We start from the raw sequence: 25441 nt of genomic DNA on the forward strand, positions 1-25441 counted from the left end.
GTGATATACTGTATGCACTGTCTCAGCCTTACATCGAGAGACGGGCAGTCTGTAAAGAGTAAAACTGATGTAGTGTAATTTTACACTGGAAGCAGATCACATTTGCACTGACCGACGGTGAAAACATATTCTTTGAACGTTTTTGTACAGCAGTGTCATTTGTTGAATACCACAATAAAAGAGGTGGTAATAACATCAAACTGTACATCTTAAAATCTGATATTACCTTGTTTTTCTTCTCCAAAGACAGTGATTAATGCATGTTAACGGGGGCAATAAAATATACTTGCTAGTTTCGTGTATTGAAAAGGTGCTGTTGCATTGCTGCTTATTTTAATGTTAGGCAAACTACTTTATAAATAATCTGAATACCGTGGAAAACCACATAATTGTGCCTTGTATCATTTTGCAAAAATTGCATTAAAGACTTGTGTAGGGCAATGCGGTGTGCCGGAATCTTGCATCACGTTTTCTACCCGTACTCAGGGGTATATTATCAAGGATGGCGTTAACAATTATCGCGGGTTTAGCGGCAGAAAACTGCTGCTAAAGCGGCTATAATGGGCTTGATAATATGCCCTTGTGAATTCCCATAGAAGCCCATGTTCTGGTGTGAACATGGGCCTCTATGGGAATTCACAAGGGCATATTATCAAGCCCATTATTGCCGCTTTAGCAGCAATTTTCTGCCGCTAAACCGACGATAATTTTAACACCGTCCTTGATAATATGCCCCCCAGTTCTCGCACAAAAAGTCTCACGACTTACCAGAGAATTGGTTTGAGCAGAAAATGTATCTGCAAGAGATCCCATTGATATATAGGGAGACATTTTTATGCGAAGTGCATGCTCAAGTAAAAAGTTATGCGAAATGTCGGAACACAAAATGTGACAATGTCTAGATCTTTGTTGGTGCAATTATAATCGCAGACTGATAAACGTGCCATCCATCTGTTTTAGCCTGCTTGCTCTTTCTTTTTTTGAATGTTTTTTGGGGTTGTATGAAACTTGACCAAATGTTCTTAAATCTGAACAGTGCAAGACAGCTGCACATAGTTTCACTAAGGATTCCTCAAGTTTTAATGTGTAGCGCATGTAGGCTATCTAGTACAATAAATCATGCTTAAAGCTTTACATGTTCAGAGAACAGACTGATCATTGTCCTTTGTTTTACAGGATTCAGAGAGGAGGAGCCTTACCATTCAGTTTTACTGCCTATTCATTGTAAGTGGACATCTGTATGCTTTTCCGTCAGACAGTTGTTATGTTATGCTATGTTATGTTATTTACAAGGAAACACATTCAATCTGATTTACAATTAGCATAAAATATATAGGACAAAAATATATAAAAACTGTTTTGCAGAGGGGGGTGGCTTTCGGCCGAGGAAAATGGCCGCTTAGTCCCGGAGCTCCGCAGTCGTTTCAGCCCTTGAGTTATAATCTGCATATTAATCCGCATTACCGGGGTCCACTGAGGGGCTCCCCTGGCATCGGAGCGCGAGCTGCATCCATCGCAGCGGTTCCCGTTCTCCGCGGCTTCCTACATCCACTGAAACCACCGCCTAGCCGCCATCAGCCTACCGGGGCCTACAAGACTGGGGACTCTGTTGCTCTCTGCGGCCGAGGACGGGGGCACGGTGCACGGAGGCGCACAGATCAACATCACCGAGCCCTGGGCCGCACTGTCATCGGCTCCGGCCATCCCCCCCCTCCGCGCTTTCTGCAGTGACATTTCTGACCCTGTGAGAGGGGGTCTTGGGGCTGCTTCGACCTTGGCTGATCAAACTGCCCGGCGATGTTGCAGCGCTCTGCGGGGGACGGGGTCGGGTGAGTGTGGGAGGCGCACTGGACTGCCCGCGTCCTCCCGGCACCCCCCCCCCGTGCTTGGTGACTTTCTCGGTCCGGCCCGCTGGGGTCACAATCCTGCTATGGGGTGTTAAGCTGTCTCTCTGCCCCATAGCTATTGGCGGCCTCCCGTGTGGAACATTCAACATCCCCTGTTGCTGCAGGCCTTCAGATCCAGACCTGGCGCTGTGGTGTGCCCCAGCCTGAGCAGTTGAGACTCCTTTACCTACCTGACACTTCAGTTGTGAGTGGCGGCCCTCGCTAGGTGTAATTTCCCGCCTGGGGGTGTGCAGATTTGGACTGGGTCGGTTTCCTGGTGGTCAGGGGCCGCCTCCACTGCACCCGCGGGGTGCTGCACTGGACGTTGGGCCTACCTCTTTACCTCTTTCCCTCCGCTTACTCCGGCTCGCGGAGGCGGGCCCCTCCCTGGCATTCCCCCCTTTGAAAACTAGGGGTCTGTGGCGCAGGAAATGACATAACCTGGACGCAGGCTTGGTTGTCCCCCTGGTGGATACTCCCTGTTTGTGACTCCGATATATCCTTCGACCTGAGTCGAGATGGTGGGCAGGGGGTCCAGGAACCACACCGTCCAGGGTAAGCTAGACAAGTATGCTTACGACAAAGTCCCTAACACCACGCCACCACGGGGTAAGCCACAGGAGAGCGATGGAGGGAAGAAAATCACACTGGAGGACGTCATGGGGGCACTGGCGAACGTCCAGGCAACGGTTGGCACGATTTCGACGGACGTCTCCTTGCTAAGGGCGGAGCTCCACAAAATGTCGGGTAGGGTGAGAGAGGTCAAAATCTCTGAGCCAGGACACTTCAGACTTGCAAATGTCAGTGGCCCGTCTTGAAAAGGACAACAGGATGCTGATGGAGAAGCTGGACGACCAGGAGGGGCGTGCAAGACGGAACAACGTACGGATTTTAGGTATTCCGGAGACGGAGGGGACTCAGGCTAAGGATCTTTATATTGAAGAGCTGATTAAAACCAGTCTGCAACCGAAGGGCCTTTCCCACTTCTTCTCCATTGAGCGTGCCCACCGGGTCCCTGGGGGAAAGCTGAAGCCCGGGCCCCCCCCCCCCGAGACCAGTCCTGGCCCGTCTCTTTATCTTTAGGGACCGAGATGCCATTCTCCAGGCGGAAAAATCTCTCCCCCTGTCCGGGTTCAGAACTCTGCCATTTCCTTCTTCCCGGACTATACAGCGGCTGCCTCGATGAGGCGTCGGAACTTCTTCGAGGTTAAGAAACTGCTCCAGGTGCAGGAGGTGCCCTATTCCATGCTTTTCCCCGCCAACCTGAGGGTAGTGGTTGATGGACAGACCTGGTTTTTTGATACGCTGGAGGCAGCGTAGGAGTGGCTGGAGGGATGGTGCCCTGTGAACAGAAAGGAGCGGCGGCCTAGGCCGCATCGCCGCCGAGAAGGAGAAGACTCGCCAGATAATCCGGGCCCTAGTGGCCAAGAGACCCAACAAGAATTTGCCCCGGAGGAGGAATGAACAAGACTACATTATGGCTACTCCTTTACATTGAATGCGGCAAAGTGCACGTTGGCGCTCCGGCTGCCTTGTTGTTCTGGACTGGGGGAGCCTGAGGGACTCCGGACTGGCTGACGACTCATAGGACTCTTTCCCCTGATCGCAAGTATTGCAACTATGGGTGGAAAGGAGCGCTCTGCTATGTTGGGGTGGCGGGCAGTTTTAGGTTCGCTGAGCAGGGAGGCAGGGAGGGGGGATGATTTTCTGGGTGGGAAGGGTATGGTTGCAACTGATTCTGTTATTCCTATTGTATTTCTAGGGGTTGTTCTTTGGTTTGTTGACCTTCCTCTTTATGGGACAGCTTTATATTACACTATGTCGGCTTTGCGGGACACTTGCAGTACTAGGTGTTTGACACGCCTCCCCACTGATAATGGCTGAGACTAATTCGCAGGAGTTGCTGGCTCCTCCCCCGGCCCTCACTCTGCTTACCTGGAATGTGCGTGGGTTGGGGGATAAGGTGAAGAGGGGTCTCGTGCTGCAGTATCTGAAACAATGTGGCCCCGCAGTGGTATTCTTGCAGGAAACACACCTGGTAGGGTCAGCAGTCCGAGCTATGGATAGGTGGGTTTACAAGATGGTGGCCCATGCTGATTTCTCCTCAGGTTCAAGGGGCACTGGGATCCTTATAAAGAAAAACTTTCCCCTGTTAGTGCACCAAACACGAGTTGATGACCAGGGCCGATTCGCAGCGTTAACCTGTCAATGGGAGGGACGAATGTTCAATCTGGTCTCTGTGTATGTACCCCAGGCACTCCAAGCACAAACTCACTCAGCTCTCACAGCATTTCTCCTTGCGCTACGGGCTGCGGCCCTTCTGATGGGGGGCGACTTTAATGACATCATTGACGGAACCCTCGACAGATTCCCTATTAGGATGGAGCTGCAGGTTGGGAGACGTCTCCTTGGTCTAGTGGACGCCCTAGGTCTTACAGATAGTTGGAGATTCAAGCACCCGGTTGAGACACGCTTCACTTACTACTCTCCAGTACACACCTGTCACACGCGCATCGACTATTTTCTATTGTCCGCAGACGCCCTAGCAGGTGTGGAGGAGGTCACTATACATCCTAGAGGTATCTCAGACCACTCCCCAATTCTTTTAAAATACTCCCTTCGCCAAACGGGTAGAAGGCGAATGTTTCCGGTACACGCCGGATTCCTGCGGGAGGTCCCTGTCATGATAGCGCTCACACGCACTACTAAGCAGTACTTCCAAGAAAATCAAGATTCGGTGGACTCCCCTAGTACGCTCTGGGAGGCTTATAAGACGGTCCTTCGGGGGCAAGCGATGGCCTCGATCACGGGGCATAAGAAGGAGCAACGAGCGACGTTAGACGGCCTTGAGACGGAATTATCTCTGGCTGTTGCGCACCAGGAGGCCCACCCGTCTCCGGGAGCTACCCGCACAGTCCGGCTCAAACAGGCCGAGGTCCTGTCCCTGCAGAGGGAAATGGTACACGCTAGGATCCAAACCACTCGACATAGGATATACGAGCTGGGAGATAAGGCGGGGAAGATGCTGGCCTGGCTAGACAGGAAGGACAGGGCGTCCAAAGTCATTGCTCAATTGATGTCCCCCACTGGCTCTATGATATCTGATCCTGATGGTATAGTCAATATCCTGGCTGACCATTATGAGCGGATCTACGCCCCCCAGACGTCCTATACGGTTGCGGAGGCATACGACTACATTAAAGATCTCACGATACCTAAGCTCTCCTCGGAGGCAACGCTGCTTTTAGAGGCAGATATTACGACGGAAGTGGTGCAGGCCACTACCTACGCACTGGCGTCTGGCAAGGCGCTGGGTCCGAACGGGCTTCCAGTTGAACTTCATAAGAGAACGATACAAACGACGGCCCCCTTTTTTCTGCACATGTTATCTGATAGCCTCGAGCGCGGGGAGCTGCCGAGAGATCAGCGGCTAGCAACGATTGTTGCAGTTTCCTAAGCCGGGCAGGCCGGCGACGGACTGCGCTTCCTATCGTCCGATATCTCTCATTAATGTTGAGCCCAAAATACTAGACAAATTACTTGCGTTAAGACTGACTCCCCTTCTCGCGTCCCTGATTAGTCCGGACCAATCTGGTTTCATGCCACATCAGAGCACGGCCCTTAACCTCGTTGTCTTCATGCGGTCATGGCGCGTTCGGCACTTATAGGAGAGCTGGCAGTCATCCTCTCCCTGGACGCCACTATGGCGTTCGATACAGTCGAATGGCCTTACCTGTTTGTGGTGCTCCAACACATAGGGTTCGGCCCCAAGTTCTGCGCCTGGGTTTGTTTACTATATACTAGACCGCTGGCGCATGTTGCTGCCAATGGGCACATTTCACGAGACTTCCCACTGGGCCGTGGCACTAGGCAGGGGTGCCCGCTGTCCCCGCTGCTTTTTGCCTTGCTCTTGGAGCCTCTCGCGATTTGGGTCAGATGGGAGCCCTCTATCAGAGGACTCCAATGGTCCGATGGGTGAGAGGACCGTATATCTCTATACGCGGATGATATACTTTTATATCTCACCTCCCCCAAAAAATCTATTCTTGAATTATTAAATGTCTGTGAGAAGTTCGGTAGGGTGTCTGGTTACAAGATCAACTGGACCAAGTTCGTCCTTCATGTTCTGTCTGGCCCACCTCCCACACTGCCCATGAGCTGTCCCCTGCGGGTCGCGACGGCGCCATTCAAATAGCTAGGTATTCTCACTACGTCAGACCCCGACGAATTCTATGATCTGAACCTTCGACCACTACTGGACAGGTTCAAACGCGACGTCAGAGTGTGGCAGACTCTTCCCCTCACACTCCTTGGAAAGGCGGCACTGTACAAAATGATGGCGCTCCCGCGCTTTCAGTACGTGCTTGAAAATTGCCCATTTTTGGTCCCACCGGCCTACTTCAAGGCGATCACTGCGACGGTATCCCACCTGCTTTGGGGGGCAAAGCCACCTCGAATCGCCCAGGATAAACTGACCAGAAGCTGGTATGATGGGTGGATAGCGCTCCCGAACATTGAACTCTATTACTGGGTGGCACATCTTAAGCAGATTAATTTTTGGTTACATGCCCCTCAGACTGAGCCGGCGTACTTTGCTGACAGGCATTCTCTTGATGGTATGGGGTCTGCTCCGCAATCTTTACTCCCGCCGCCCCCTGTCGGATCTGGTGGGTCCGACTCAACACTCAGTACAGTTATGGTACAAGGCCAATAGACGTCTTAAATGCAATGGCATTCTTACCCAAATGACACCACTGTGGGACTCTTGGCAACTGGGCTTCCTTCGCAACAGCAAGGGGTTCCAGGCTTGGGACTCCATTGGCATATCAGTGGTAGGCGACCTATGGAGAAAAGGTGACGTAGTCGACTTTAGCCACCTGCAAACGCAGTATGAGATGTCACTGACGGAGAGATTCAGGTACCTGCAAATTGCGCACACGTTACACTCGGTTATACCACTGGGCACTGTCCTACAGGAGTCATCCCCGCTTGAAGACAGGCTTCTGACAGACCACATGACAGATAAGGCCACCTCCTTTACTTATAAGAAACTCATTAATAATCTTCCAGATGTAATGTCAGCGTTGAAACTGAACTGGGCTGGAGAGGTGGGCCCCGTTGACGACTCCGAATGGCAGGAGGCCCTCGCCTCACCACGTGAAACCGCTATCCCCTCCAGGTTAACGCTGGTCCAACTAAAGATATTACACCGCACATATTACACGAGAACGACCCTGTACAAGATAGGTAAGGCTATGCATAAGTTCTGTCTTCGTGGCTGTGGGGAGGAAGGAACGTTCTTTAAAACCATTTGGGACTGTAGACACATGACAATGTACTGGACAGCAGTAATGCGCACTATTTCCCAAACGATTGGTATCTCCTTGTTGACGGAGCCTCGCCGCTGTTTGTTGAACGTGTGGGAGCCTAACAACTTGAACCATCGCCAGCTGGACTGGGTAATGTTAGGCATGATGATGGCAAAGCGCAATATTGCTTTGCTGGGGGGTTAGCGGTTTCCCCGGCGCTCAACAAATGGTGCAAAGATATGGGTCAGGCGATGATAGCAGAGAGGGCGGTCTTCATCCATCGTGGTTGCCCAAGAAAGTGGGAGGGAATCTGGGGGGCCTGGAACAAATTCAGAGGTTGTATTTGTGAGCCGCCGCGTACCACTGGGGACGATGAGGACTTAGATTGATTACTTGCAGGAGCCACGCTAGAATGGGTTATGATGTGCTCTATCATGTTACTAATTATGTTTTTCTCCCGCGAAGCTTTGAACCGATTGTGACTATTCTGTACCTGCTGACTTCTTTATATATGATGTGAATAACAGAAAGGAAATTTTAAGAAGCTGTCCCTATTGTTTTGTTGAGATGAAAATAAAAATATATAAAAAAAAACTGTTTTGCAGTCGCAAAGCATTTGATTCAGAAAACCACAGGTTTTGAGGCTGCAAATCAGCAGGTCTTGGAATCAGAAGGTGGAGAGGCCATGAACGGGATGTCCTCCGCTCTTCCTTCCAGATTGCAGTCCAATATATCAATGCTTTGTAATTGTGTTGCAAACCATTGACGGATGGCTATGTGGATTCGTATAGCATGACTTATCACGCCAGTAAGGTATCCAGGCATTGAAGCAGGTGCTTAGGCATGGGCCTACTGGTGTAGTTAGTCAGCCTCGGAGAGTTAGTTGAAGAGATAGGTCTCCAGCTTCTTGAAGAATTCTTGCAGAGCTCCTTATGTGTAGATAGAGGTAATTTTAGGTTTTGGTGCAATGCGGGAGAATGCCAGACCTTTTGTTCCGCTCTCACGGATACGGGGCGGGGGTGAGAGTGATGGTGTAGGTGTATGGTGAGTAAGTGGAAGTGAAGACGGTTGTTAAATTATGTAGGTCCTGTGTTGTGCAGTGCCTTGAATGTTTATATGAGGAATGTGAACTGCCATTGTTTATCTATTGGGAGCCAATGAATCTCTCTGATATGTTGTGTGATGTGGGTGTGTCATGGGTGGTCGAGACTCAGTCTTGCTGTGGCCTTCTGGATGGTTTGGAGCCATTGGAGGAGGTGCCTAGAGATTCCTGCATAGGGTGCTTTGCCGTAGTCTAATCTGCTTCTGCAAAGGGCTTGTATGATGGTACATCTGGTGTTCTGGGATATCTATTTGAAGATCTTGCAATGTTTGTCTATGGAAGCAGGAAGAGCTGACTGCATTGACCTATGCTGTCATGTTGAGTTTGTCTTCAAGGATAATTTCCAGTTTTCTTGCATGGCTGATTGGTGTGGGTGATGTTCCAAGCTCTGTAGGCCAGCAGGAGTATCCCAGGGGGAGTTCCTGTTCCAGGTAGTGCACTTTAGTAGTTGAGCAGTTTTTAAGTAGAAGAAATACGTTGCTTTTATTGCTTCCTTCCTAGAATTGGACCGCCCTTAATAAAATGCCATTTCCTATGGGGCTAAGATATCACTTATTGTTAGATAAACAGCCAACCTCAAATGCTACTAATTGGTTAAGTATTTTGGACCCAAATAACTTCAATTTCTGCAAACAGGTGCAATTGTGTCATTTTTGGAAATATTGTGTCACAAGAGAAATGCCAAATGACTGAAATTACTTTGATTACTCTGGCGTGATTAAAATTTCTCCCAGGCCTAGTTACATTGTTTTCATTGCAACCCTTTGAAAAAGATTTTGCGCTGTCTACTATGCTTACTAACAACTGGCATTCTGTTTTTTTTTAGTACCCATGCCACCACTTGTCACATTTGCTCATATCGATGTTCAGTTTCTGGAGAAGTTTGGTGTCACTTTTGGGGTTGAGGGTGAAACACTTAGTCTGACATGTACGATGTTGATCACACCAGATCTGACCAGACTTCAACCACGAGCTGAATGGTACAGAGATGGTGAGTTTAATTTCCACATTAAAGATATGTCGCTCACTGTAAAGTAGGGTATTGTTTAATTTTTTATATAACTTTATAATGGTTAGTATTAAATGATGCAGTGGTATTTCATAAAAAAAGTTACAGAAATCGATGCAATTACTAAATTATACACTGTATGTTTTCTGATGCATGTATAGTTGTATATCTCTCATTTCATAAAATCTTGTCTTTGTAAATGAATGTACAATGATACATTTGGATTTAATCGCTGCTAGCAACAACATAACTCTGTCTTTCAATAATATTGTGTGTGTATATAGTAAATGTTATATTGGTTTTACATATATTTTGAGATACTTTAGTTAATGAAACTTTAAGGTTTGTATGTCAAGAAGTTAAATGTGGTGCGATGAAGATTTCAATTACAATATTTCTAAACATGGGAGGGTATGTCCATCTGTTAACATACCAACTCTGTATACTCGCAATGTGGGCATCATAGACCACATCACTAGGGGCCAGATGTAGGTAATTTCGATTTACCGACTCTTAAATACCGACCCATACCGAATCGATATTTAAGAGTCGGTAAATTTGAAGGAGGCAGATGTAGGTAAAAAATTACCGATTCTGTAAGAGTCGGTATTTACCGATTCTGTAAATACCGAATCTGTATTTCACATTGATTCCTATGGGCCTTGAAGCCCATAGGAATCAATAGGAAATACAGATTCGATATTTGCAGACTCTGTAAATACTGAATCCTGCAAGGGTGCAGGGGGTGTCACTTTGACACCCTCTAGCACCCCAACTACAGGCTTGTGTGCCATGTGGCACACATACATGCCCGGTATTTTACCACCCAATAGGATTGGGTGGTAAAATACCGACTCTTAAGGGCCTGTGGCACTCTCAGGAGTGTCATCTACATATGGATTTACAGAATCGGTATGTTTACCGATTCGGTAAAATACCGAAGTGGTAAATTTACCGAATCGGTAAATATACTGATTCTGTAAATTCCGACCCACCTACATCTCAAAAGCCAAATAGCGGTCGGTAACGGCCGAAATCGGCCGTTACCGACCGGTATTTGGCTACCTACATCTGGCCCTAGATGTTTTAGGCCTGAGAAACCCAGGCATTTCTCATCAGCTGTTGCTAGGCATTAGCTATCACATAAGTGTACAGACTTGTCTCTCCTTGGAGTGGAATTTATAAAAGTTGAAATGTATGTAGTCTCAAACTAAAAATTTTTGCACAGGTGCTGTTTCGTATTGTAAATTTATAATACAAATGTTTATAGTACATTTGAACTATTTTTATTTTACCCATTTAGACATTTTCTGGAGCCGGAATCTAACGTCAAAGTCTTCAGTACATTGTACAATTCAGTAAAATCACAGTTGTAGTGCAATAAACCACAACTAATCGTACATATTTAGAAATTATTTTGAAAGCATTCCTCTCTTCGAATCACAAGACTACTGAAAGATCCAAACCTGCAGATGCTTTGCTAGGCTAAGATTGGATTTGATGGTTCTCAGTTTTAATGGTTTCTGCTTTGTTAAAAAATGCACAAGCCAAGGTTTAGGATTTGTGAAACGACAGACCTCAAGCCATAAGACTTCTCTTAACAAGTTTCACCTGGCTTGTAGAATGAATACATTAATAATGGCGTATAAATGGTGCCCACTACCTTTGTCCAGGGGTCTTGGAGGTTGCTTTCTGAACGGATCCAAACGAGATACCTTTTCAAGGCTGCCTTGAAGCTGGAGTGGAGTTAAAGATTCTCTACACTGCCATTGATGGAGCTTCAACAAAGAGTGCCCTCCTATACAGAAGATATATGGAGGTATAGCTAGTATCAAACTCCATTACCAGATTGGACAAATGAACAAATGCCAACCACACACGAACAGTAGCTCCACAATTCAGTTCAGACTGAGTGCACACATAGACAGTTATCTGAGTTAGGGATTACTATCCTGTCGTACATTCCTATTACAGAAACAAAATGATTCTTTACACATGCCTAATATTTCAATAGCATTAATGAGCCTCTGAGCACATCTATACATTTAGGTATACATGGGAAAGTATGAAGCCCAAAATAGTTATGAAGAAACGAGGTGCTGTACAGAGTGCAGTGGAGAGATACAGGGGACGCACAAGTGTATCTTACTTACTATTTTAGCGCACTCAGATTACTCAGCAGCAGCAGGATTCTGCAAGAACATCCAATGGCCGCACCGTCTCTGTTCACCTCATAGAGGATCGAAGTGGCCAAACGAGGAGAGAGGGAATATGGAAGGTTCTTCCCAAAAAGGAGACCTAACATCCCATGGAATAAAGATAAACCCAGAGTCTTTAATTCTACACACCCATAATACCTATAAATTAATACGTTCTATGATATGTATCACTGACATAATTCTGTAAGATAGAATGAAATAGAAGGATAGTGCTCAGAAGATTACAACACAAAACTCTTGATCAATAACGAGCTAACAGAAAATCAGATTGATTATAAAAACAAACTTTGAAGGCACCTGAAGGAACAACAATAAATTGAGAATGCAATTGAGTTTTGAGAAGTTTTTTTAATTTAATTTGCTGAATTCAGCCATTATATGTGTGCAGAGATTTAGAAAAATATATCTCTTGGTAAAACCCAGTGTAGTACAATATTGATGTATATAAGTTAGAAATAATACAATTTAAATAACATTTATTAAATCATTTAGGCTAGTCCACATGAACAGTAATAGAATTCCACAGTTCCCTGGGCTCTCTTGATATCCAAGGGTGAACTTAGATATCATGGGGACATATCCCCTCATGCCAATATGCCCACACATGGGTGTAGTGCACCCTTCCTTTGGGTTGTCAGCCCTACCGTTGGGGTGGCTTACCTATTCCACATGCATAGTTTTGCTGGCAAGACCCACAGAGGTGTGTTTCATGGCAACTCTTCATTTGTCTCTGCACGAAAACATGCAAGTTGCAATGGCAGTCTGCATAATCTTGGTGAGGGGCCCCGTAGTGTAGCACACTTTGTGCTGCAACCCTCAGTAACCTTCTTTAGTTCAAATGCCCTAGGAAGGAGGAGTACCACTTACTATGGATTTACAAGGATCCTAAAGGGATGCCAGTTGTGGAAAGAATACTGTTACTGGGGACCTGGGCGGTAGGACCCAGTACATGTGCAGTTAAAGTTGTACCAGATACCCTGCAAAAAGTGTAAGTATACTGCAACAGAATCCAATTTCGGACAACCCTCTGTTAATGACACAGAAGACATCACAAACAACCTTGATTGTTTCTGGCTCTGTACTGAGCGCATGCTCACAAGGGATGATTCAGTCTCTAGCAGTCTGTTATGGGTGGGACTATACCAAAGGAGAAAAGTAGAATGAAGAGATTATGAGAATCCTCTGCTGTACTCATAATTGTAATTTGGGAAGAAAGACGACAAACGAGTGCAGTAAATCATTACAAACACACTTTGATGTCACTATGTGGCACGTTCAATCCTGCCCATACTCACATGTGCAGTGCCTGCAAGTGTAAGGGCGGTGGTAAAGAGTATTTAAAAATGATTACCCTAGATTTGGACTTGTAAAGCTTTTGCCCTAAACTCTAATACTAACTCAATCCCTCCATGGCTCCCCCTCTCTAACCTTAATTGGGTGAAAATGCCAAAGATCTACTCAATAAGTGAAGGAGTTGGAGTGATGAATAAACCTACAGTAATTCCTACCCCCGCCAAACTTCCCACTCTTCGTTCTCTGTGCCCCTCCTAACAGAGACTGGTGCAGATGTCATACTGGCAACTGGGATCAGAGATCTAGGGGTTGTTGAGACCTCCTGAGCCAAGAGGCCAGTGTAGTGCCATGCCATGTGGCTGAAAGACTCCTTCAAACTGATCCTTCCTGCTACCAAAGGAAGTTGGAAGTGCCAAATTTGCTTTCTTTCAATCAGAGACGAATTAATCTGCAAGCTGTGTGGGTAGAGGTACTTTAGCCACCTTTACCTCTTCTTTTGCAAACATGTGTACAGTTACATAAGTTCACTATTTTTCACCTGTACACGTTTGTTTTAAAGAACCCACATTATAGTGCAATGCGGTTAATATTTACCCATGACTTTCCACGTTAACATCATTTTCATGTGTGAGCCCTTTAAAGACCGCTCTGTCTGTTTTCATTTCTTCAATAGTAGATGACAAGTGACACCATATAATTAGGTTGAGTCCAATTTGTTCTGCCAAAACCTGGAAGGAGGAAGAGATTTCTTATATCACTTTCATATTAGTCTCAAAGTTGCAGCATTTTTAGCACTGTTTACTGAAAATAAGAACTGTCTGAAATGTTGTCCTACTATGAGATCAGTTTGAAGCTAGATTAATTTAATCACCTGTGTTCTGATTTCCTATGTCAGTAGGCTGTAGGAGTCTGAGTAGCTGATTTTATGTGTATCATAAGGTGTAGTTAAATTTTATCATCGTAACGTACATCTATTCCAATTTCGAAAAGTTCAAATTTATGTGCAAAATTGTAGCCATTGTCCCTAGTGGCAGTGTTTGTGAATACTCTCACAAACGCAATTTGTATGTGATATTCCACAGTGCGGGGGCAATATTGCCGAACCCACCAGGCAAATAAATTGCAATTGCTTTTAATGCCAAATGATGAACTAACTTTAGTTTTGCTTTATTGAGGGAAACATTCTTTACTCTGCAATCACAACAATGGCCTGCCTTTGCAATGTAGTCACTACCGCGACTGTGACATTACCATGCATTACTTTAATCCTCAAGTTTTAACAACGAGTTGCTTTAGGGGGCTCATTGTTGGACTGGTTGGACTGGTGTTGGATTTTAAGTCCAATACCTTCCCTACTGTTGCATAGACTAGAGTTGGAATGGTAATTTATACTATTCCAAAGTCCAGCGCCCACTAAGGCAAGTCATTTTAATGACTTGAGTGGTGAAGTAAAATGTAACATGGCAGTCGGGGTAGTGACTGTGTTGTAAAGGTATCCGCTGCAAATACATGCGAGGTTCCGTGATGCAACCCTTTTTTCGAAGCACAATGCTATACATCAGAAAATACCTTTTGTGTTCTAAATAGTTGGCAAAATGCGAAAAAATAAATACTTGCAACTTTTGTCTGGTGCAAGTAGTGTATGTATAGACTTAGGTGTCTGATGCAGGAAGACTTTGCGTCAGTAGACGTGACTTACTCTTGTAATGCCCCTAAAATTCTCCTGCATTCCAAGAGTAAGGCATGAGAACTCTGAGCATACTCATGGAAGTCAGAAATAAGTCAGGAATGCAGCAAGAGTAAGTGACATTAACTTCATTGTAAAGCAAGCTCTCTAAGAGAAACAGCGTTATTCACAGTTAAACAACGTTATTTCTCCTTCAATTAGCCAGTCATACTGTCTAATATCGACCCATGTGAAATGGAGTACAAAACAAATAACATTGTAGTGCAACTGTAACCAGCACCAATCAAAACAAAAATCAAAAACAAAATGCTGTATAAGAGACATATTTGTATAGTGCATATTCATAAACCTTGGAAGGTATGTCAAGCTGTGATCACAGCTGATTTCCCTTCTGTCCTCCCCACTCGAGTTTAATATTCTGAAACCTGCAGCCCATTGGGCAGAAAAGAAATGGTCATACGTTTTTGTCCCTGGGTTAAGAAAGGCTAGTCTCCTCTATGACCTCTTATAATGCAAAATTATGGAGGCAACAAAGGATGTATTTCTCAGAAAATCTTAGTCATGTCACAATTCTTTCCAAGGAACTATTCCACATAACTGTGTTGCAATCACACCAGTGGCCCAATCAATGGTTCAGCAATCCTACAATGTCTATGACAATATCTCATTATTTGTCTGGGAAAAAGTCTAAGATTCGGTTTGTATGCTATCAAGAAATATATCCTTTTCTGATAACTGGTATAGTTATCCACCCAATCCCTTTGAGTTGCTGTCCTTAATGTCTTGTCACCATAACCAGTGCTCACATAGTGATGTTTTTTTGCAGCAGCCACACATCGGGTTCACTAAAGAACCTATGCCCAGCTAGGTACTAGAAAGGTAATTTTCCACTTTCAAAAATGAGCTTCTTCTACTTTGGAAAACTCCCTAGCCAAGGAAATTTTACCGTAAACCTCTATGTTTGCAGTGATAATATCACTGCTGAGTGGTGCTTAGTTTGCAAAATAAAGAGTGCCAGTGCAGCGACCAGGGCTACTAAAAGTCAGCGCACCAGATACCAAAGTTGAATAGTTAGAGTCTTGAATTCACCTCTGCGCTCTGTACCCCATAACCAGACACTACCTGCCCCTTTATCTCATTCTTGTAGGTTCCTCATTTCCATCTTTCTCTTCTTCCTTCTTTCTCATTTGTGTGTTTTCCCTTTCTTGCTCTTGGTCGATAGCTGATGATGATAAATACGTGCTAATGCCCAAATATGAGTGCCAATGGACCCCACTTGCAACCACTGGCTCTAATACTGAGGAAATGTCCCTTGACTCGGCAGGATTTATACAACTTCCATACTATTTCCATTCTGCTACAGCTCAGGAAAATAGAAGAAATGGTGTTAAGCAAGTTGAAAGACTCTCTATCAGAATATGGTCTCATGAAAAAGTTCCAGGCAGGCTTCCAGCTTGACATAGTGCAAAAATGGTAATAATACACATTCTGCACAACCTATGGGGGTTTATTTATAATGGAGGCATTGGAGCGCCTACTCTGTTGGATCTCTGTCAGCCTCAAACTCCATCAACCACAATATCCTGATTGTGACCCTGACTGGAGGAAAGATAAGTGGCTTCTTCTAAAGTAGAATACTTCATCCCTTGAAGGATGAGGCCAGTGAGCTGCCCTACCCCTTTTCTCATCTGAAGACAAAAACAGAAAATGTGGTGCTCCATATGGGCCGATTTCCACTTTACTGCACCAGTCTGGGGACTGTTTTTATATATACAAAAATAACACTGAGATCATCAATGGCATTTGACATCTGAACAACAAAGAGTCAATCTACAGAACTGTAGTTCCCAGACAAACTATGTTGCCATCACAATGTGGTAGATGTTATAATCGTTGCTCAATTCTTTCAACATTACCCTTGTGAAAAACAACTCCTGAGCAGAAATCAGGGGCACTTATTCCACTCCAGCAAACACTGTTCAAAATGTGGGTGTACATTTCAACTTGCCCCTAGACTCACAGGTAGCAAGAGAAGAAAGCGATTGCTTTGGACAACTCTGGAACCTCAAAGAGAACCTCTATTTAAAATGTCAATTTTCATATCCCAGTTGTAATTGCTGATTCCAATCTAGGTCAAACTATGCCAACTTGATACACCTAGCAACTCCCTATAACCTCCTCAGTCTTCTTCATATGGTTCAGGATGCTACCTCACAATTTGTTTGGGCAAAGCCTGAATTAAGTATGTTTCACCTGTGCTTTGGTTCATTCAATGGGTGTCCATATGGCACAGGGTTTCCTTTAAAATTATGACCAGTGTTCGAAAAGTGTTATCCCTGAATGTTCCCACTTATCTGTGCGCAAAGTTTATTTTGTAATGTTTAGTGGACTCTGTGGCCCAAGTGAAGTTCTGCCTATGGGTCCAAAATGAAGTGCAGTGACCTACAGCAATATGGCTTCCTCCATAACTGCAGCTAAACTCTGGAACTTGCTACATCACAGCTTGCAAACAAAACCCAATGTAATTTCTTTTAGTAAAATCTTTAAGCTTTGCATTGGCGGTCATCACAGGCAGCATAGTCTTGGCATGAATAGGCCCTTTCACAGTCACGAAGAGCACAAATCTATAGAATCTCACGTTTTAATTTATAGCAGTAGCACTCTCATGCAAGCAAAGAGTTCAGGATCTGAGAAGCACCTCTTGGGGATTGAGGTCACTCTAGCGGAAGCGAGCATAGCTCAGGCACTTCCAGTTGCAGATCCAGACAGGTCCAGTTGCAGTAGGTCAGCTTGGCAGTTGCAGTGAGGTCTCCCGAGCTTGCTGTGCCCATGTACCTCAGAGCAGGTGGTTAGCCAACTGACCATTGGAGTCACTCAGGTTAGTCTGCAGTGAAGGGAACAGATCCAGTCTTCCTTCTCAGAGAGCAGGAAAGGCATCAAGCATCAGGGCTGTCCTCTGGGGAACAACAAGGAAGACATCAAACACCAGGGCTGTCCTATGGTAGCAGCCGGGCAAATCATTGGGGAACAAGGCGGGCCTCAAGAAGTAGGGCACTCCTCTGGGGATCGAGGCAGTCTTTCTTCTTTAATATCCAAAGATCCATGAGTGTACTAAAGAGTTGCTCAGGAGGTCCAATATTTGTACCTGGGGCCAGCCTTTGAAGTGGGGGACTCACTATACTACCCCCACATCTGGCTCTGGAAAGCTCTTCCCTTCCACTATCAAGGCTCAATGAAGCCTGGGGTAACTAAAGGCTAGTGTCAGGTTCCTTTATGAGTGCTTGAGGCAAGCCCTTTGAAGTGTATGTGGGGCAGTAAACAGCTCTGCCCCAAGCCTTCCTGGCAGATTGGCCATCCAGCTAATGACTAGTCCCCCTTTGTCCAATTGTCTGGGAAGAATCGATAAAGCGCAACAACAGAGCCATTCACAGTCATAAGATCCTGGACACTGACATAAGACACCAACATGGTTGTGACAAGAAAATGCCAACTTTCTAAAAGTGACATTTACAGAATTTCCTCCATTTTTAAAAAATTGGTTTGGGATTTTACTTGTGTTGTGTTTCATCTTCAATTCTGTTCTTGTGCAGCATAAATGCTTTACACTTTATCTTTAAACTAAACCTGACTGCTTTAGAGGCACATCTACCAGTGGGTTAAGTAAACATTAATTTAATGACTTTTGCGGTTCACCCTGAAAAGGATTGTGGAAGATGAACGAGAGGGGCTTCCATATCCCTCAACCAATAACCCGAATTCTTACATATGTCCTTTTTGGTATACAGACAAAATATCGAATCAAAAATATAGAATTGCACTAATATCGAAGTCAAAATATAGAATGGACAAAATATCGAATGGACAGAATCTAGTCAACAAAAATATCGAATTTAAGGTAAGTAATTTAATATCAATTTTCATAAATATAGAAAGTCAAAATATCAAAGTATATAATATAGGTATTAAATATATCGAAATTTTAATAATATCGAATTTTTTAAAGTATTTTGTATGTTAGTATATGTGTGGAAAGTGTATATTTATTTTATAATTTATTTTAAGTAATGAATGTTATTTTCCCTAATTTTTGCGTAATTTAATTCTGTAGGGGGTTGTGGGTTTATAGGGGAATACGGTGGGAAGTAATTTAATTATAATTAATTAAATATTTAAATGTAATAATTGGTATTCATTTTGAATTAATTGTTAATTAATTTTTAATTGGTAATTAATTAAATTTTAATTGTCAATAAATTTTTCCTAATTATAATTGATAATTATGTTAATTTTATACATGTATTTCCCGTAGCGGGTTGTGGGTTTATAGGGGAATAGGGTGGGAAGTAATTTAATTGTAATTAATTAAATATTTTAATTTATTTATTGGTATTTATTTTGAATTAATTTTTTATTAATTTGCAATTGCTATTTAAATAATTGTTAATTGGTCATTAATTTGTATTAATAGGTAATCAATTTTAATAATTAATTTGTATTTGTATTTTTAATTGATTAATTATTATATTATATTAAATTGGTAATTACTCTAAAATTATTTTTTATGGGTATTAATATTTAATTTATTTTTATTCATATATGAAGTATTTACTTTCCCTACTGTTGCACTCACTGGAGTGGGAATAGTAATTTTTACCCATACGCTATCCAACGCTTTCCCTACTGTTGCACTCTCTGGAGTGGGAATAGTAATTTTTACCCCTACGCTATCCAACGCTTTCCCTACTGTTGCACACTCTGGAGTGGAAATTGTAAGTTTTACCCCTACGCTATCCAACGCTTTCCCTACTGTTGCACTCTCTGGAGTGGGAATAATAATGTTTACCCATACGCTATCCAACGCTTTCCCTACTGTTGCACTCTCTGGAGTAGGAATAGTAATTTGTACCCCTACGTTATCCAACACTTTCCCTACTGAACCACTCAATGGAGTGGGAATAGTAATTTTTACCCCTACGCTATCCAATGCTTTCCCTACTGTTGCACTCTTTGGAGTGGGAATAATAATGTTTACCCCTACGCTATCCAACGCTTTCCTTACTGTTATACTCACTGGAGTGGGAATAGTAATTTTTACCCCTACGCTATCCAACTCTTTCACTACTGTTATACTCACTGGAGTGGGAATAGTAATTTTTTCCCCTACGCTATCCAACGCTTTCCCTACTGTTATACTCTCTGGAGTGGGATTAGTCATTTTTACCCCTACTCTAACCAACGTTTTCCCTACTGTTGCACTCACTGGAGTGGAAATAGTAATTTTCACCCCTACGCTATCCAACGCTTTTCCTACTGTTGCACTCACTGGAGTGGGAATAGTAATTTTTACCCCTACGCTATCCAACGCTTTCACTACTGTTGCACTCTCTGGAGTGGGAATAGCAATTGTTTCCCCTACGCTATCCAACGCTTTCCCTACTGTTGCACTCTCTGGAGTGGGAATAGTAATTTTTATCCCTACTCTATCCATCGCTTTCCCTACTGTTGCACTCACTGGAGTGGGAATTGTAATTTTTTCCCCTACGCTATCCATCGTTTTCCCTACTGTTGCACTCACTGAAGTGGGAATTGTAATTTTTACCCCTACGCTATCCAACACTTTCCCTACTGTTGCACTCACTGGAGTGGGATTAGTAATTTTTACCCCTACGCTATCCAACGCTTTCCCTACTGTTGCACTCACTGGAGTGGTAATAGTAATTTTTACCCTCCCGCTATCCTACGGTAAAAATGTTGTATATTTTTGTATTAATATTATGTTAATATATATATATATATATATATATATATATATATATGTTTTGAAAAATAATTTTTTTGTTTTTTTATAACTTACATTAATTATTTATTAATTTTAAGGTTATTTAAGTATTTTTAAGTATATTTTAGTTGATTATTTTTTATATTTCATTAATTTTAAATTATTTTTAAGACATTTTAAAAAAATCAATATTTTGACTAACTATATTTTTTTAAACTACATTTTTGATTCAATATTTTTGTACTTACCTGTTTGTAGATAGGAAGTCGATATTTTTGTATTCAATATTTTATTCTTGACATTTGTGTAATTCTATATTAGTGTAATCGATATTATGTCAGTGATCCGTCTTTTTTACCCAAAGGCTTTATTCAAGGAAATAGAAGTGAAGCAAATTATGCTTTTGGATTTCTTCACTTTCTGCAATTATGACTTACTAAGTTATTTGGAAAGCATATATAGAAAATGGTCATTAAAACATTTCCCAAAAAAAGATTTGTTGCAAACATAGGATTAAGGTAAAATATAAGTACATCTTAAAAATGATATCTTGGAATACCCATACATGTTATCTGAAGTTCTTCAACTGCCCTAGAACAAGTTTCAAAGAAGAATCCTTTGAAAATGATACTTTGGCGTTGCAGAATGAGCCTGTAGGAATATGACACCATGTACAGTATTAAAAATGATGTGCTTGTGCACCAATGTGTCTGGACAAATTCCTAATGAAGCGCATCTTAATAGTGTGCTACCAGCAGGTTACTCTATTTCAAGACTTGTTTTCTGACTTACCTTTCCCAGTTCATATTTTTATTTGTTTTCAGCTTTTGTCTTTTGCAAATATGGTATTTGTCCTACAAACAACGGTCATTTTCAAATGGAAACTCAAACAGGGCAACAAAAGCAAGCAAACAATAAAGAAAAAATGTTTGAGATTTGGAGATTTATTTTAGTTTTTGGAGCCTCAGGTTTCATGAGTAGCTACTCCTATCTGGTTATTTTGTTAACTCTTTGGCTTGGTGGTTGGGCTGTTATCGTGGAAGCTGTTTTTTTTTGTTTATTAGAAGCGAGCCAGGGTATGTATCACTCCCACTACTCTGTTCATCAGGGTTCCAAGCAACATTTCACACCATATGAGATTCGCTATTGTTGTTTATTTGATGTGACTGAGAACTCCACGGTGAAAAACATTCTTGTTATTGACTGTAACCCATCTATAATTCTGTATGCTGCGGTTAGTCTAAGTCAATCACTCTGCCCCTTGTCTGAATTATGGATTGCACCTCTCACAGTGTTTGTATTCAGGACATTGCTGGGCATCTGCTTTTCTTCATCTAATTCAGCATACATTCTGTTTTTGTACCTGTGTCTTTCATTTGCCTTCACTTTTTAGCGAGTGCCGTCAGGGCTTCACTGTGTAACACTTGTGACTCCTTAGAAGTGCTAAGATACTGATGATGATGTGTGGCATACTCCAGGGCTGTTACTAAAACAGCAGTTTCTGCTCTACCTCTCATTTTCATCCTCACTGCCACCTATATCTGCCGCTCTAGATGTACCTCTCCATATCATCTCTGTGACACTTAGCAAACCAGAAGGTTAAGGAAGTGAGACGGCCTGACATGTGCCTATGCCACTTCTGTCTGGCTGAAAAGGTAATTTTCGTTTGCCACAATATCAGTGGGTCCATCCACCAACACCAAATTAATAGGCCTTAAGATTGCAATTATAGACCACAATATGGTGAGATGAAGATTACCTTTCTTAATCTAAGCTTTATGAAATGTGCCCCCAACAGAGAAACAGATCAAGTATTTGACCTATGAGTTGAACATAACAAATGACTTCATAGTTTACATTTTACTGCATTGTATTAGAGGCATATATGCATATGCTAATTCTTCTCTTAGGGCCTCATTACGCTGGCTGATGGACTTTAGTCTGTCTGCCACCGATACAGATTTTGGACCGGACGCCTATGTATACCCGTCTATGTATACTTCCCCACAAGACTAATCATGATGCGACCGCCATCACGGCGGTCGCATCACCTATATTTTGCACTGTGGCGGTGCTGCGGTCTGCAGCCCCTGCCACAATGCAAAATAGAGGGTGCAGACACATCCCTGTGCTACATGGCAGGCAACCTGCGGTGCCTGCCACATGGGGCAGGGATATCCCCAGGGTACATGACCTTGCATCTGGGAAAGAGGGTGGCCCACTACAGGCCCCCAAGTCCGTTTCCGCCCTTTGTTTTGCGTTGGGTTGTCTGCTGCAAAACGAAGGGAGGAAAGGGATATCATAATCCCTACGGCAATGCCCGCAAGGCACCGCCACAATGTTAGCCTGTCAGAACTGTGGTGGGCTGTCTTTACGACCGCCATGCTTAACCAACGATTATCCCTCCATCATAATATGGCAGGGGAAAACAGCAGTACGATGGCGGTGAGCCCGCCACCGAACGGTTGGCAGTGGCCGGCCCTACGCCATCTTAATGAGCCCCTTAGTGTCTAAGGCAGTGGGGCTGGACAATTTCACTTCTGTGGACCCCCACTTAATCATTCCTGAAATCATGGGACCACCCAGTGAAAAACTGTTCGAAGTCGGGAAGCCACATTTTCTGGAGGCTGGGAACCCTGGCTTAAGCAATTTTGTAGTTCGGAAGTACAAATCAATATGCGAATAATGACATATTTGATTTCATTCACAAACAAATATTGTAAAAATTCACAATTTTTATTTTAATGGGAAGGTTGGAACTTTTCTAAAACTAACTAAGGCGACCAATCGTCCATACTATATTCAGTTTGATGCACTTGATCTATCACAAATCAAACTGAGGATACTAACTTCATTTTTAGACTCACATTTCAAATTACTTCACAGTTACAGAACATTTTGGAAATTTCATTTTTATATGTTTCTTCTTAAATTATATATACTTTATTAATCTGTTACCATGATTTAATTTTCCAAGCAGCCGTGGATCCTGTGATTAGGCTACACCAACACCCAGGGGTTCCGAGACCAAATGACTGGTCTAAGGTATGTTTAAATCATTTTATTTTTCGACAAGAAGGAGGTGCATCAAATGGAGGCAAAAAGAAAGCAGAAAGTTGCAGAGGACATGTCCCAGCAGAGATACTATAGGCTAGTTTGCATCTTATTACATTTAGGCTTAAGTAGTCAACATTCTCCAGAATAATTGTTCAAGCTTATTTCACAACACTTTAACCGTTTTAAAACTGTTATGTCATTTAAGGCGCAGTCTCATTAGCTCTAACTAGCAGGGAGAAAATGAAGTTTTAAGGTTTTTGCTTCTTTGAGAGGTTTTGCATCAAGATAACATGCCTGACTGTAGGTCTGACTCAAGCTTGACTCATGCCTCACTCAGGCTGCTCAGTTCGAGGCTACTCTCCAATCCATCCTTTATGTAAGCTCCAGGTACACCAAATGTCTGCTGTTAGAAATAATGTTTAAAAAGAAAACAACATTTGCAATCTATGTTTCTACAATTGGAAAGCGCTTCCTTTTCATGAAATCTAGAATACTCTAGAATAGTAAATGGTTTGTACGAGCAAAGGTCTCACTATGTTCCATTTAGTTTCTATTTTGGGGCTTGTGTTCACATAGTTATGGACCTGCTTTATGTATGGTTTAGAGTTTTTAGTGTTCTTTAATTGTCATAGTTGTATATGGGAATGAGGATATATAACATAGTTATCTTTAAGAACTTATCAAAATAAATTAGAGTTGTATGTGCTAAGCCCTTTTGTTATCACAAAGCCTGTGATTTGCAAAAGCCCATCAGTCACTGGTTGAAGCCTCAGAAGGGAATGATGTGATGGAGGAGCAAGGAGAGTGTTTCCCAGAAATGGAGCCTTCAACAGAGGGGGATGACGTAACCCCTGAAGTGGAGTCCCCTGCTGGGACAAGGAGCAGTGCATTTTCCCATGGCCTTTCCCCTGAGGATCTGACACAAAAGAGGGAGGCGAGAGAGTTCAAGCTGGAAATGGCAAGGGTCAGAACGGAAGAAAAGAAGACAAAGAGGGCCCTGGAGGGCAACAACGTTATTACTGGCTCATGAACTGAGTTTGAAAGAGCTGGATCTCAGAGCTAGGCAGACAAATTCCAGCAGTAGTGGTGGCAGTAATTCTACAGTGTCTGAATGAGACAAAAAGGTGCGCATCCCCAAGGATCTGTTGCCCAGTTATGTGGTTGGGGATGACGCCTACAAATGGTTTTCTGCCTACAAGTTAGCCCTAAGTATTCACAAGATCCCAGAAGATAACTAACGGGGTGATTTGTGGATTCGCATGCCTATAGTTGGGCGGGACACCCTTCTTAATTTAGAGGTTGGGGACTCCTGCATGAAAGCCTTCTTTTTTTAATTTATAGGTTTATTTATTACTTTGGATACAGTTCAGACAGTTTTCATTCAGTCAATTCCCACTATTTCAAATGGCAAAAATGCTGAAAAATTGCCAGGAAAATTACAGAAGAAAGAAAAATAGCAGCTCAACACTAAAGCTGCTCATTATACCTTAACAGTACAGCATCTTAACTTAATCTAGCGCTTTCAATTTCCAGCAGTCTTACATAAACAAAATAAAAAATATATACCGACCTGTAAAATGCTAGGTCAGGGGCCTACCACGTTGACCGGGGACTACTGCAAGCAGGGACATGGGACACAGGTTAGTGGTTCGCTGCGAAGACCCCGAGCGGTCTTCCGCTCTCTTTATTATACCCTCGGGGAGTGCCCGCCCTGAGTGGTGTGGGGATGCCTGTAAAGCGCAACATTGTAGTGGAGAGCCCGAATGGCTCTCTACATCCCTCCTTCAATTTAGTCCGCTCCTTCACCTAACGCTGGGCATCACGGCGAAGTCCATGCAAAGTCTCTCAACCTTTGGCTCGGGCCCGGAGTGGGCCAAAGGTTGTATCTCTGGCTTCGGATACGCGGGGACACCACAACCCCAGCCGGGGTTGTCTCGCCTCTCTCTCCTCCGGAGTGGGTGAGCGCCTCACCCGCAGTGGGTCTGATCTCTGGACTGACCACACCTGGTGACGTTGCTCCCTCTCTGTCTCCTGGCGATGCCCTCGTAGGCGACCCTCTGAAGCGGGCGGTAGAGCATTCACTGTAATGACTGCCAAACT

General features: G+C 43.5%; 1 protein-coding gene across 1 annotated transcript in view; it reads left to right on the plus strand.

Moving 5' to 3' along the window:
- Nucleotides 1–25441, plus strand: part of MYOM2 (myomesin 2) — a 724606-nt gene that overhangs the window by 228661 nt on the left and 470504 nt on the right. Inside the window, exons 8-9 of the mRNA XM_078647923.1 lie at nt 1177–1224; nt 9124–9288. Coding sequence (XP_078504049.1) covers nt 1177–1224; nt 9124–9288 — 213 coding nt within the window. The remainder of the gene's footprint in view (nt 1–1176; nt 1225–9123; nt 9289–25441) is intronic.

Source organism: Lissotriton helveticus, chromosome 6, assembly GCF_964261635.1.
Source record: "Lissotriton helveticus chromosome 6, aLisHel1.1, whole genome shotgun sequence".
Lineage (NCBI taxonomy): Eukaryota > Metazoa > Chordata > Amphibia > Caudata > Salamandridae > Lissotriton > Lissotriton helveticus.